Source organism: Scomber scombrus, chromosome 17, assembly GCF_963691925.1.
Source record: "Scomber scombrus chromosome 17, fScoSco1.1, whole genome shotgun sequence".
In the NCBI taxonomy this organism is placed as follows: Eukaryota; Metazoa; Chordata; class Actinopteri; order Scombriformes; family Scombridae; genus Scomber; species Scomber scombrus.
The window spans coordinates 5,059,444-5,074,417 of NC_084986.1; the positions used below are offsets into that span (position 1 = coordinate 5,059,444).

Here is a 14,974-nt window from a genome sequence, read left to right on the forward strand (position 1 = left end):
GACATATTGAGGCAGAAGTAAGCTGGTTTAAAAACAGAATAAAGAATGATAATAATAATAGTAACAATATTAAATGTATTTAGTAGGCTATATAGCACCTTTCACATAATTAAAACCCACAATGTGCATCACAGAATACAAAAAACATTAAAAACAAAGGCAATAAAAACATACAACTAATGAGGCAGAAGCAAGACAAGCAATAAAAACTAAATTGAAAAATTAAAAAGCATAAAAACCATAAAAAATAAAACCATAAAAATATAAAAACAAAAACAAACAGAGGTTTTAGTTTGTTTTACATTGTTCATTGTAGTTTTTATTTAGTTTTCTGTTTTCTTTTAAAAAAAATTTTTGATCCCAGTTAAAATTATTTTTTCACTGCTAATTTTATTTTAAGCCTTAGTTTTTCTTAACTTTAATAACCCTGAGACAAACAGAGGACATAAAAGAGAGGGGGGGAAAAAAAGACGGAATGAAAGTCAAGCTACACGGAACCAAAGTCACCTCTACTTGCAGCACACGGAGACATTTGAAGACCGAACCGGAAGTTCTAAACAAAGCTTGCAGAGCGGGCAGCACTGAAGCTAAAAGAGAAGAATGTGGAGTTAATTTAGTGTTTTATTAAATATATTTCGGGGTTTATTGGAGTTAAAAACATGGCAGCTAAACGTAAAAGTGACAGCGGAGTTCCTGCGGAGGAGAGCGACCAGCTGCTGATCCGCCCGCTGTGAGTTTAATGCGTTTAATCAACAAAAAGAGTCAAAATTAAGAGTTTTAATGTTAAATAACACTAATATAAAGCTTTATAGGAGGTGAAATGAATCAGTAAATGTGGCTCTTTATTTCAAATTTAACAATTATGGCTTATAAATGAAGGTTTTATATTCATTTTAACTAATTATTGTTATTTTCCACCAACATATGTTTGTTAATTAACATAAATAAAGAGATTAAGTGGATCATGTTTTAATATTAGGGCTGATAAATGATTAATTGCATTAATTATAGCATTATTTTGCATTTCACAATGGTTTTTAAGTTCATTTTAACAATTTAAAGCATTGTTTACCAGTGTGTCTTGATTGGGAGTCAAATAAATGTCAGGGTTCCCAGGGTCATGAAATTAATGGAAAAGTTATGAAATTAGAAAAACTGTTTTCCAGGCCTGGAAATGGTTTGGGATTAGGTGAATGTTTTGGAAAAATTAGGATATAAGACAGGCTGCATGAACTTGTGTGGGAACCCTGTGTAAGATGTGTTTTAGGGTCATCTGAGCCTTAAAGGTGCTTTGGGAATCGAGGCCCTAGATGTATATAAGACCTGAGAGTGAAGTTCTATGTGTGTGTGTGTGTGTGTGTGTGTGTGTGTGTGTGTGTGTGTGTGTGTGTGTGTGTGTGTGTGTGTGTGTGTGTGTGTGTGTGTGTCCAGGGGAGCCGGACAGGAGGTCGGACGATCCTGCATCATCCTGGAGTTCAAGGGACGAAAAATCATGGTAACACTTCTTCCTTTGATTTTATTCATCACTTCAGCTGTAAGTATGAAAGTCTGCCGGTGTGCAGAGTGTGTAAAACAATCTGTGTGTGTGTGTAGCTGGACTGTGGGATCCATCCTGGTCTGGAGGGGATGGACGCTCTGCCGTACATCGATCTGATCGATCCGGCTGAGATCGACCTGCTGCTCATCAGCCAGTGAGTTCAACTCCTCTGACAAACCCCCTCAGGCAAACCCCACCCCCCCCTTAGTTTACTTGCTTATTTTCAGTCAATTCCTAGAGGGCTGTGGGATCATGATTCTGTTATTTGAGCCCCTAGACACTCAATAATTTGGCCAAAATAGCATAATATTGCTGTTTGACATAATGCAGACTTCACCAAATATATTAAAAATGTCTCTCTGAAGGTATTTATTAGTTTCTGACTCTGGAAAGTGGGAAGAGCAGCAACATTCCCCCAAACTACTGTTATTATTATTATGGTTTATTTAATAGGGACAGACTAAAACAACTGTCCAATGCAAGTATCACAGTGTTTATAATGAATACATATTTGCAACATCTATCCCTAGAAGGGTTTTTATATCTGTGAACAAACTTTTTAACCAAATGACACACAATGAAGCTGCTCAATGTGATCTCCTTTTGTTTACTAATGTAATATTTTTTCTTTCATTCACTGAGCCTCCTCTGAAACAGTTTGAACCATATCTTTAAACCATATTAGCAGCCTTAGTTGATACACTCACTCACACAAAAACTCTTCCTCTACCGTCCTACTGTACTAAAAACATATAACTCCTGGTTAAAACGTTGACCTCCCTCTTCCTCTTCCTCCTTCAGCTTCCACTTGGACCACTGTGGAGCTTTGCCCTGGTTCCTGCAGAAGACGAGCTTCAAAGGACGCACCTTCATGACACACGCAACTAAGGCCATCTACCGCTGGCTGCTGTCAGACTACGTCAAAGTCAGGTAGGAGCGGCCAAAATATGGAGCAAAAAATCAGTTGTGGCAGGTCGAAAAAGTAAAATAAATAAACATTCGTCCGTCCATGTGAAGTAAAGTTGATCTCTTTCTTTCTTTTTTTGTCAGTAACATCTCGGCGGACGACATGCTGTACACAGAGACCGACCTGGAGGAGAGCATGGAGAAGATTGAGACCATCAACTTCCACGAGGTGAAGGAAGTGGCCGGCATCAAGTTCTGGTGTTACCACGCCGGCCACGTCCTCGGAGCCGCCATGTTCATGATCGAGATCGCCGGCGTCAAGGTAACACACGCTGGTCACGTGACTGATGACATGATTTATTCTTTCAGTAGTTGTATTGTTTTAGTTTTGCAGTGGATATATCAGCGTTTTCTTATTTCTAAAGTGTTTGTAGGTAAATAACTCTGTGTGTGTGTGTGTGTGTGTGTGTGTGTGTGTGTGTGTGTGTGTGTGTGTGTGTGTGTGTGTGTGTGTGTGTGTGTGTGTGTGTGTGTGTGTGTGTGTGTGTGTGTGTGTGTGTGTAGTTGTTGTACACAGGAGATTTCTCCCGTCAGGAGGATCGACATCTGATGGCAGCTGAGATCCCGAGTGTTAAACCAGACATCCTCATCACCGTCAGTACTTTGACTTTTCACTTTTCATACTTACAGAACATTTAAGTTTTATTTAGATGACAATACCTAAATACTTTCACTTAAATAACATCTTATCTGCAGGACTTTTACTATTAATTGAGTATTTCAGATCCAGATTCAGAAACATTATTGTTTGTCATGATAGAAATCATCTTACATGTGGCTCAACATTCAAAACTCAGACTTACATCCTCCTAAAAACAGAATAAAAATATATAGAGCATAAACAACTTGGGCAGAATATAATACATGATACAGTTGCAGACAAGGGCACACTTCTTCTTAAATGTTCACACTTCGTCCCCCACTTCACATCTGTCCTGCAGCAGCTCAGCAAGAATAGAAACCTATCGACCGAAACATTTCTCACCATTAAAGGTGTTATTCCTCTGTGTGTCTGTGTCTTTCAGCTGCAAGTTACTGGTTCCTACTGAGGGTGTAAAAAACACCTCTCAGATACATAATTAGACTGTGAAACTAGGCCTGCAAGCAGCGGACACATCTCTGAACTAAAAGCTCACCACACAAGTCAATAAGATGCCTCATATGTGTTTAAAATGGTTCAATAACTTCTGCGGGTTACTGTAGTTTATAACAAATACACAGGATGAAATGAATCTGTATTTGATGATCTAATGAGTGTTTCTGACAGCAGGAAGGTGTGTGTAGTGACTCAGTGAAAATATAAATATATCTTCTGCACGTAGAGAAAAATGTAGAATATCAGCAGACTTACAGTTTACCTGAACAACGTGTCTGTCTGTCTTTCTTTCTGTCAGGAGTCCACCTACGGGACTCACATCCACGAGAAGCGAGAGGAGAGGGAGGCTCGTTTCTGTAACACGGTGCACGACATCGTGAACAGAGAGGGTCGCTGTCTGATCCCCGTCTTCGCTCTGGGACGAGCCCAGGAGCTGCTGCTCATCCTGGGTGAGATGACTGAGTCTGTTGTGTGTTTGATTTCAGACACTCAAACCGGACAGCATGTTTTATTTTTTGAGTGGACCAATTTTACTCTTTACTATTTTTATTTAATTTCCTTTCCTTCATTCTTTTTATTGATACTCTCTATTTTTGTAGCTGTAACTACGCCTGTCACAATAATGACATTATTGACTTATCGTACAATACATCGACATGACTTTGACTTTGTAGTGACGATCTCAGCTGCTACGAAACTGAGAGCGGAGAAATGTCTGGCTGCTGAGTCTCTCCTGAGTGATGCTCATAAAATTGTTTTTGTTTACTTTTTTAAGACAAACAGAAATTGACTTACGTGTATATGAACTACTTAACTCATAAAATCCTTTTTCTTTTTTTTTTGGTGAGCATCACACTCGCCCCGACATATAAAAATGACTCCTGGCATTTCTAAAAAACCCAAACTCTCAACCTACTATCAAACATATACTGGGTGTGTGTGGGCCATGCATGTAGGCTGCAGGTATGCTGTAAATGATTATGGTGAAACTAGGGAACCTCTCAAATAGGTAAATAATCATGTTAACTGCAATTGTGGCATAAAATGTTCTTAAAATGACAAAAATATTGTTTATCGCCATTATTTCTGGGAGAATATATCGTCCAACAGAAGTAGTTATCATGACAGTCCAGCTGTAACTCTGTAAATTTCCCCATCGTGGGACTTATAAAGGAATATCTAATCTATATATACAGTGTATATACTAAATATACGATCTATACTGTGTGTGTGATCCAGATGAGTATTGGCAGAACCACCCGGAGCTCCACGACATTCCCATCTACTACGCCTCATCTCTGGCCAGGAAGTGCATGGCCGTCTACCAGACTTACATCAACGCCATGAACGACAAGATCCGCAAAGCGATCAACATCAACAACCCGTTTGTCTTCAAGCACATCAGTAACCTGAAGGTGAGTGAGAGCGCTCGGTGTAACAGCTGATAAAGTTTAAATGTCTGTATTTAGTATTTTATGTACAGTGTTAATATGTCCGTGTTTTTGGGTTTTAGAGCATGGACCACTTCGACGACATCGGCCCCAGCGTGGTGATGGCGTCTCCGGGTATGATGCAGAGCGGTTTGTCCAGAGAGCTGTTTGAGAGCTGGTGCACCGACAAGAGGAACGGCGTCATCATCGCTGGATACTGCGTTGAGGGAACGCTCGCCAAGGTGAGCTCGGACCCAAGAAAATAAGTTTCTGTCCCCTTCATTTTTATGGTTTCAGGTTCTTTTTCTTCTTAAAATATTTCTGAACGTCGTCCTCTTACTGTTGAGCCACCAACATCCAGATTAGTAAAGAGAGGAGTTATTAAAATCACTATTTTGAGTTGCCTTCTGTTATTTTATTACTTAATTGTATGGTCTATGAAATATCAGAATAGTGAAAAATGTCCAGGAGACCAAATCTTCCAATGTCTTATTTTGTGCAACAAACATCCCAAAATCCTGCTTTAAAGAGACAGGAGCTAAAACAGCCGGTTAGAGACAGAGGCTGAACTATACAGGAAGTGATGTCATAATTTTGTTAACGTGTGTGTGCGTGTCTTCGTGTGTGTTTCAGCACATCATGACGGAGCCGGACGAGATCGCCACCATGTCGGGTCAGAAGCTTCCTCTGAAGATGTCCGTGGACTACATTTCCTTCTCTGCTCACACCGACTACCAACAGACCAGCGAGTTCATCAGAGCGCTCAAGCCTCCGCACGTGGTAATCACATGACCTCACAGTGTCAGCTGTCAATTTCTTATTTGTTCATTTTATTTTTTTTTTCTTAAACATAGTTTTTTCCCAGTTTTTTTCCCCCCCTTTTTGCACTTTGGGGCACAGGCATGATATTATAAATTAGTGTTTTAATATTGTAAGTTTGTTTAATTTTTGGGGGAAATAAAGAGTATTAAACAACATGAACAATTAACAGAAGCAGTTGTTTACATATGCTGTTTACATTTGTTAAATGTGACATGCAAACATAAACATGTTATCATATTTCCTTTTAGCATGTAAAAGGAAATATAGATATATAAAGCTTCACATGTTTTCTCTGTGTTGTCGTCGTCTTCAGATTCTGGTCCACGGCGAGCAGAACGAGATGGCTCGTCTGAAGGCGGCTCTGATCCGAGAGTACGAAGACAACGACGAGGTCGACATCGAAGTTCACAACCCGAGAAACACTGAAGCCGTCACGCTCAACTTCAGAGGAGAGAAACTCGCAAAGGTTCGTCTGAAACTGTCAGATTACTTTAGATTAATTATTGTAACAGTTTGCAATTAAATGAGTTGTTAACGCATCGATTAATAAACACATTTTTGATGTTCTTATTATTATTTACATATTGCTTCAAATAAAATAATAAAAATATCAAAAGAGAAATTTAGTTTACTGAGAATCTTCAAAAAAACCCGATCCCTGTTAGAGCTCCAGCTCTCGTCTCTCTGTGAGCTTCCATGTCTGTTTTTTGTTTGTGTGTTGTTGAGCCCCGTTAACTCCCAGCATGCTTTGCTGCAGGTGATGGGCGTTCTGGCTGATAAGAAGTGCATTCAGGGTCAGCGGGTCTCCGGGATCCTCGTCAAACGAAACTTCAACTATCACATCCTGACGCCCTCCGACCTTTCCAGTCAGTACCTCTCTCTGTGTGTGTGTGTGTGTGTGTGTATGTGTGTGTGTGTGTGTACTTGTATAGCTATCATTGTGAGAACCAGAGTTTCACACCTGATACGTGAGGACATTTTAGGAAAATGAGGACATTTTGCCAGCTTCTTAGGCTTCAGACTTAGTTTTAGGGTGATGGTTAAAGTTAGGAGCTAAGGAATTCATAATGTGTCAATGAATGTCCTCACTAAGATAGCTATACAAACCTGTGTGTTTAGGTGATCAATGTGTTGTTTGCTTTCGTCTCTTTTTGAGGTTTGTTGACTATTTGAAAAAATGTTGACAATCCTCAAACAAAGAAGCTTTAGAAAGGATTCAGAAATCTTAAATATTTCATTTACAGAAGTCTTATATTTTCTAGTACAGCTGTGAAAAGGATGTTGACAGCTTCAGTCGTCCAAATGAGTCAAATTTTCATCTTCTATGTTTCAACGTTACTCCTTTTGTTCCTATACTTCCACCGCAGCTCAACAGGGAAACACTAAGAGGGAATCTGATGCTAAAAAGACTGTAAATGTGTCAGATATCACTTGATATGACTAACTCAGACTGATGAAGCTCAATATAAACTTCACATCTACTTTTAAATGACTGTGTGGAATCTGACCTCTGTGACTTCAGTATGTTAAAACCTTTTGAGTCTATAATTACTCTTCCTGCTTTTCTCACTGTGTCCCTGAACACATCTCCTGAGTCCTTCGTTGTTTCCTGACACTGTGTTTGTCGTCCTCTTTCTGTTCAGACTACACAGATCTGTGTATGAGCACGGTGACGCAAAGTCAGGCGATCCCGTACAGCGGACCCATCTCCCTGCTGGTCAGCCAGCTGCGGAGCCTCGCAGGTGAGTCCAGCGCACCCGAAACCTCACCCGAGCTCATACGCTTCTGTTTCTTTACGGGAGAATGTCCACTCAACTAACATTTTTATCATTTTTATTGAATAATTTGCTGATTTATTTATTAATGGTGTGATTTTAACCATTACTTTACTTATTTTCACTTTAATGTCCAATTGACTGAAATCAGTGGAGTTAATTTGCCGTCATCATGCAGGAAAACACTCAGTATTCAGTGTCTATAACTACACAACACATAGATGTATATACAGCAGGCACGACATATTTACTCATTAAATAATATTCACAATGTTTCCAGTTGTTAAATATGCGTCTGTGTGTCTGTTTGTAGGAGACGTGGAGCAGGTAGAAGGAGCGGAGAAGATCACCATCAAGATCTTTAAGAGCATCACTCTGGTTCATGAAGCCGGCATGGTGCTGCTGGAGGTCAGAGTCACGATCCTCACTTGTTTCTGAGGCAATAACGATTAACTACACAGAGAAGAAATTGAATATAATATATAATTATTGGTTGAAATTATCAATGCCATTTATTTTGTCAGTTAAGTAATTAATAGTTTTGTCTATAAAATGTCAGGAAAGAGTGAAAAAATGCGGAAAGTGACGTCTTTGAATGTCTTTTTTATACAGCCAACATTTCAAAATCCAAAGATATTCAATTTACTGTCATTGTATGAGACATAAAAGCTTTAAATCTTCTCATATGAGGAGCTGAAACCAACAAAAATTTGTCATTTCTTTCAAAAATGACTAAAAATGAATACAACTTAATTATAATAAAACCCCAACATTTCAAGTGTAATTTTTCATAAAAAATAGTCTCATATTAGAGTCAATACAGTAATTTAGAGTGCTGGTTTTGGTCCATAGCTCCTAAAGGAAAGAAAAAAGATCACATAATCTAAGACTTGTACCTCCCCTTCTACTCAGATATTTGTCATTATGACATTTGTAGTAAAAATAACTCAAACTCTGTAATCTGTGTAAAATCAGCTTCAAATGTGACTGAATTTGTTGTTTTTCCTCCTCAGTGGGTCGCCAACCCGCTCAACGACATGTACGCTGACGCCGTCGCTACGGTGGTCCTGGAGGTCCAATCCAACCCCACTGCACAGAAGTGTAAGAAGTTAACACAACACACAATACACACAGTTTTCAATATAGATTTATACACATACTGTATATCTAAACTGTATAAACACTACAGTGATTAACAGACTTTTCCATGTTTGCTTGTTTTCAGTTCTTGAAGGGAAACGGGAAACCTTCGACATGGACGTGTTTTTGGAGAGACTGGTGCTCATGCTGCAGTGAGTTCACTTCACTCAGACAAATATTAGAAAATTTATCTTATAAAACTTTAAATGAAACTTTTCTTTCATTCAGTTACTTTAATTTGATTTATTCTCAGTATATTTATTCACAATTTAAAAAACAACAACTTTAAAATGACTTAAACTGCTGCTGTGTTGTCATATTATTGAAGCCATGATGCAGTGATTTTCAGAAAAGGAGAATACTAACTAATATTTTGTGTTGCAGCGACATGTTCGGAGACAACTGCGTGAATTTCAAAGACGGTAAAGACATGAGCGTGACGGTGGACGGAGTCACTGCGTCCATCGACCCAGAAACCAGAGTGAGTACAAGAATCCTAGCAGAGTGAGACCTCCGGGGACTAGTCTTTGCGATGCTCATTAACAGAATAAATGACAGTAAATGAACCAAAGATAATTTAAAAAGCTAATTTTCAACCTACAATTAGAATAAAATGACACATCTTAGAAAAATGATATATTAACTCCAGTCCTGTTCATTTAAATCACTGCTGTATTTATCTGTCTGTCTGTTAATCCATCTCTTAACACCATGACGTCCTTTTACCTGTGTGACCTTTGACCTCCGTGTCTTCACCCGCAGTCGGTGACGTGTGAGGAGGACGAGACTCTGAGGGAGATGGTGGAGATCGCCATCCATCGCCTCCACGACGCCCTCAGCCCCGCCTTCTAACAGGCCACGCCCCTTCTGTGATGTCATCTCCTGTCCGCTCTGTGGTCTGATGTTGACTCGTCCGCAGAGCGATGAAGAAGATGATGATGATGATGAACTTTAACAAAGACGGTTTCTTTGTTAGAAACATGATTCCAAAGGAATCGTCACCTTCAGGACGGATCATGAGTTTTCAGCTGGTTGTTTTTCTACTTTTAGTTATGTTGAAAAAAACTAAATAAAGTGAATTTCTTTATAAATGTTTATCCAGCGAGTTTTGAGTTTGTTTCCTCAGATAAATCTGACTCGACTGAACTATATTGTTGTTTCAGGCTGACATTTTTTTTCCACTTTAAGACTTTAACTTATGTTTATTGGTGGAGCAGAGCTGGGTGGGAAACTTGAGAGTTAGCATCTATGCACATTATTGGTTGTCTGGTGTGAGAGGTCACGCCCTGCCCATTTGTTTGGCGGGAGTGACTGATTGATAAGGGGTCACAGCTGATCGGCAGCTGATCACAGAGAGCATGGCACCTGATGAGAGACGACGCCAGACTGTGTAGGAATCAGCAGGGAGTCGGCGACCATCCATATCTCTCTCTCTCTCTTCATGACTACACAAATCAAAACTGAACGATACTTACCACCACGGTTGGGCTGGCGGCTCACTGGAGCTGCGCTGGGGCTCTTCGGACCACTGAGGGGAGACGTCCTTACGGGAGGATCCGGAACGTGCCAGGTATTCGCCACTGGGGTGACATCAGCTCTGACTTGCCATTCATTCATTCTTTTCTGTAACTCTTAGGGAGTGATAAGTCTGGGGTAGGGCTTGTTAAGTAAGTAGTTCTAACACTTAGCAGAAATAGTGTCCTATTGCCATTTTAGACGATGATAGGAGGAACAGAAAGACTAATACTACATAATTACACCAACAGTGTCAGGCATTAAAGCTCTTCTTTACTACATTATATTTGATTATCTATTTTAAAGGAGAATTATCTGTAAATTGAAACACAGTAAAAAATACTTTTTACCTTAAATCCAGAGGACCTTTTCTTTTAGCTCTGTTGGGCTGATGAGATGAAAACATAGCAACAATAAGATACCTGTTTGCAGAGATTTAAGAAAAAATGACAACCTGTAAAAGTGTAAGAAGTCTAAAATATGACATTAAAAAAGTCTTTTATTCATTTAGCTGTAAACTGACAACATATGAAAGAAATCACATCACAGGACGTTCTTATTTTTTCTTATTCAACAATTTATTGCTCATAACTGTTCAAAAACAAACTTTACAGAAATTAAAATAAGACAGTAAACACAACATGAGACTCACTGAACATCAGTGAAGCTAACACGTAAACACAGCGGCATTAAACATAAAATAAAGACCTTTTATACAGGTTAATACTCAGTGAACATTTAACAGAATATAACAAAGGATCGTCTGCATATAACGACAGAAACGTCACAGCGTACAGAAACAACACACGTCACTGAATCAGCCGCACAAAACATTTAAAAAATACTGACTAGTGCATTTAAATAACCACAGAAAAAGAGAAGGCACATGTGATCAAGTACTGGTACTGATTGTCATTTAAAAAATAAGAAGAATTTAATAATGACAGTCCGACTGGCAATTAGAATAATAAAACACAAGACAACAAATAACACTTAAACAATAAAATAAAATGAATCCTCCCAAAAAAAACAACCATTTTCTTGTAAGAAAATCTGTATTTTTCACCGAAGTTTGGTTTTAAACTTTAAACACGTGACTAGTGGCGACTCCTAGTGGTAGATATTAAAACTGACACTCTGGTACGAGTCAAAAATTGCCAAAAAATCCCACAAAACAATAAATATTCTGGCAATTAAAATAATAAAACACAAGATTTAAGCACAAAAAATAATAATAATTGCAAAAAAGAAAGTATCCTCCCAAAATAAAAACCTATTGTTATTGGTTTAAAATGATGAAAACAGTGGCGACTCCTAGTGGTAGAAACCAGAACTGACACTCTGGTACAAGTCAACAATTGCTTAAAAAAAAGCAATAAATAGGCTGTACCAAATTTAACCGGGATTGAAGATATCACAAAATGTTTTCTGGGTACCTCGGTTTGGGAACATAAAGCCAGGTTTATAGTACTGCGTCAAAGGTTCGACGCCGTGCAATTCACGGCCAAAACACTAGGGGGTGTGAGGTTCCTGAAGGGTCTGAAGCGTCTATCGTGATAGTCGTTGATTGGCGACAGAAAGGGAAAGAGTGTTGTTGGGAGTTGGAGATGATTGACGTTGACCAACAAATGCTTTTATTGCAAAATGACGAAACTCCAACACTTTAAAAAATGGCGGTATGGCAGGAGGGGGAAACCGGAAGAGCCAAAATGTCGGAAATCGAAGGTGCAGGGCTACGGTGTCGAGTTGACGCAGTGCTATAAACCTGGCTTTAAAAAGATACTGATCTAATCACCCTCGACTCTGATTGTCTCATTCTTCTTCAGCAATCTTTTTAATGGCATCTTATCACATAATAAAAAACTGTACACGTTGTGGCTTTATGAGTAAAAAATATATTACCACGATATATATCTGAATAGCTTTTGCAGCATTAAATGACACACAGAGTTTTTTTTAGTAAGGCACTAACACTGGAAAGGTTCGAGTTTAAAACCTTCAGATCAGATCAAACTAAATATATTTATCTAAAGCTGTAAAAAATCAGGTTCAGTGCAGTTTGACTTTTATATAATCAGACGTTCCTGCATTCACTCTTTAAAGCTCTTTATGTAAAGAAAGATAACAGCTGAAGATTCATCGTTTGATGTTAGTTAAATACAAAAAGATGCAGTTTTAAAAGTTTGTTATTTTTATGGCTGGTACAGTAGGAAGCTGTCAGTGTCAGTTGACTCTACAAACACAAACACTTGTCATATTTAGAGCTGCAAATATTCTGATAGCTGATTAATCATTTCAGTCATTTTTTCAAGCACAAATGTAAAAAAATATCACAGATTCTAGCTTCCCAAATGTGAATATTTTACCATTTATTTAGTCTGTGTGACAGTAAACTGAATATATTTAATATCTCTAAACATCTCACATCTGTGATAGAAGTTTTGCAGTTTTTATGACGTTTAAGAGGCTAACTTGTTATTAGATAAAACTGATGATTAATGCATTTTTAAGATAACCGTTGTTGCAGAAGCTGTTGAAATAAAGCTGCTATCCATCGTGAACCAGATTTATCCTCCACACTGATTCTGGCTGAAATATTTTAACATCACTGACAGATAGAAGCTGCTTTCTGACTTATTTTATACAGTAGTTGAATATTTGGCTGGAAATTAACTTTATTAAACTTTATTATAACTATTATTATACTTCTACATGTGACTTTGTGCTGGTTTCAGTTCAGCTTTGGATGTAACTATTTTAAATTCACTCATCGCTTGTGTAAAAATCTTTTCTTCTGCACATGCATGCGTGTAAAAAACTGATTATAGTCGACTGCAACCTGTTTAACCCTTTACATACTGTTCATATTCTGACTCATAATTAGTCTTTACACCAATTTACATTCATAAATTCCCCCATCTGTCATTAATAAATGTTGGATTTATTATAAAAATGTCAATCAGCTGCACAAACATATTAAAAAATGATGCATTTTATTTTCATTTTTGCATACTGTGGTTCAAATTAGGAAAAGTCCAGCAAAAATAAATGTATATAAGGTGTTTTTACAGCTCTGAACAGTATGTAAGAGTTAATAAAATGCAGATAAACACACAAACTCACTCATAACAACACCTGAGCTTTAGTATCAAATCCATCCAATTTTTTCAATACTTTAAATTGAAAAATATCTTTAAAAAAATCTACAAAAACGTGTCTTTCAGTAAAGAAATAATGCCAAATGTTAAATGCGTATTTAAACAAAAATAGACTAAAATTCTTTCGCTGCCTTTTATCCCATCGTGCTCCGTGTAAACGACTTCTGCTTTCTGTAAATTTTAAAGCTGCAACGTTGCCAACTATTAAATTAATCACCAACTATTTTGATAATGAATCTTTTTTGAAGAGAAACAAACCACCAAATATTTAGATTCCAGCTTCTCAAATGTGAATATTTGATGGTTTATTTATTCTTCTGTGACAGTAAACTGAATATCTTTGGGTTGAGAACAGACACATTAATCAATAATTTAGTTGCAGCTCTAGCATATTTAAGCCTGAGTATCTGATCAAGTATTTAACGGCAAAGTTTAATACCTGATAGAAACATTTTGATTTAACGCTGAGCTCCACGTGTGATCTGAAGCTGAGGACGGACGGTTCGACCACACGGGAGACTCATTTCTTTTTTCTTTCTTTGTTGTTTTTTTATGTTTTCTGTTAATAATAAAATACAAAGTTTCTTGATCTGAACTTCAGAACAGAAAAAAGCTCCGAGCAGGGACGGATCTGAACCCTCCTGTTGTCCTCCAGTCAATTTTGACCCATGAGGACGACAAAAATGGTGTATAGTTTAATTTAAATGAGGCTTACTGACCATAATTTCTCCCAAAAAATTTGTAAAACTTGTGGTAATAAGTTGGAATGAAGTTGGCTAAGAAGGTCTAACACAGAATTGGATGATTATAAAGCAGAAAATATAAATTAAAAGTTGCACGGTCGATGGGAAAGACAACAGGAGGGTTAAACTTTACTTTGGTGCATTCAAAGACAGTCTGACATCTGAAAACTGATCAGCTGTCGACACACTTCCAACGTGAAAGTTGTAAATTAAAAAAAAGAAACAAGCAAAAAACTACTAAACTGAGTACAGAGTTTCTATAAATGTGTAAATCCACATTATTCATCTGACATTCAGAATAATCAGTTTTATGTAACCTGAGCTGCAAACCAACAGAGTGATGAGAATAAAACTGTAACTGTGACCCCGAAAACTAAACCAAAGCTGCTGTGATGGATTCTCTCTCTGTTCATTTTCACTGAAATTGAAGAAAAAGTGAAACTAAAAACCAACATATGATTTATATTTAACATGCAAAAACTAACAGATCTGCAGCTGGAGCAACATTTTTACTACATTTTGTTATTATATTACTGTTGCAATGGATAAAGGAGGTATTATCCCCTTTACAACATCGCCTTCTTTTTAAATAATGAGTGAATCGTGACACACAAAGCTGCGATTCTGTTGAACATGTGATCGGATGTTTTGCTGCAGAAACAATGCGACAGCGTGTTGCTCGTTAAATCTCGTTAACTCCACTGAGACGCCGACTGTTCGACATTCAATGAGTCTTACAATCAGATCAGGAAAAAAAAAAATCCTTGTGTCTCCAAATGTTCGCCTGTAGAT

At 37.8% G+C, this 14,974-nt stretch overlaps 1 protein-coding gene across 1 annotated transcript; it reads left to right on the top strand.

Annotated features, from left to right (window-relative positions):
* The first annotated feature begins 566 nt into the window (after positions 1-566).
* LOC133997337 (cleavage and polyadenylation specificity factor subunit 3-like) lies at positions 567-9,861 on the top strand. Its single transcript, XM_062436912.1, has 18 exons — positions 567-730; positions 1,432-1,495; positions 1,594-1,691; positions 2,339-2,467; positions 2,588-2,765; positions 3,008-3,097; positions 3,898-4,048; positions 4,839-5,014; positions 5,113-5,271; positions 5,663-5,809; positions 6,165-6,317; positions 6,609-6,717; positions 7,495-7,593; positions 7,940-8,034; positions 8,640-8,727; positions 8,852-8,918; positions 9,151-9,247; positions 9,529-9,861. Exons 1-18 carry the CDS (start codon positions 660-662, stop codon positions 9,616-9,618), a joined length of 2,061 nt encoding a protein of 686 aa, XP_062292896.1. The 5' UTR covers positions 567-659; the 3' UTR covers positions 9,619-9,861.
* Positions 9,862-14,974: the final 5,113 nt, after the last annotated feature.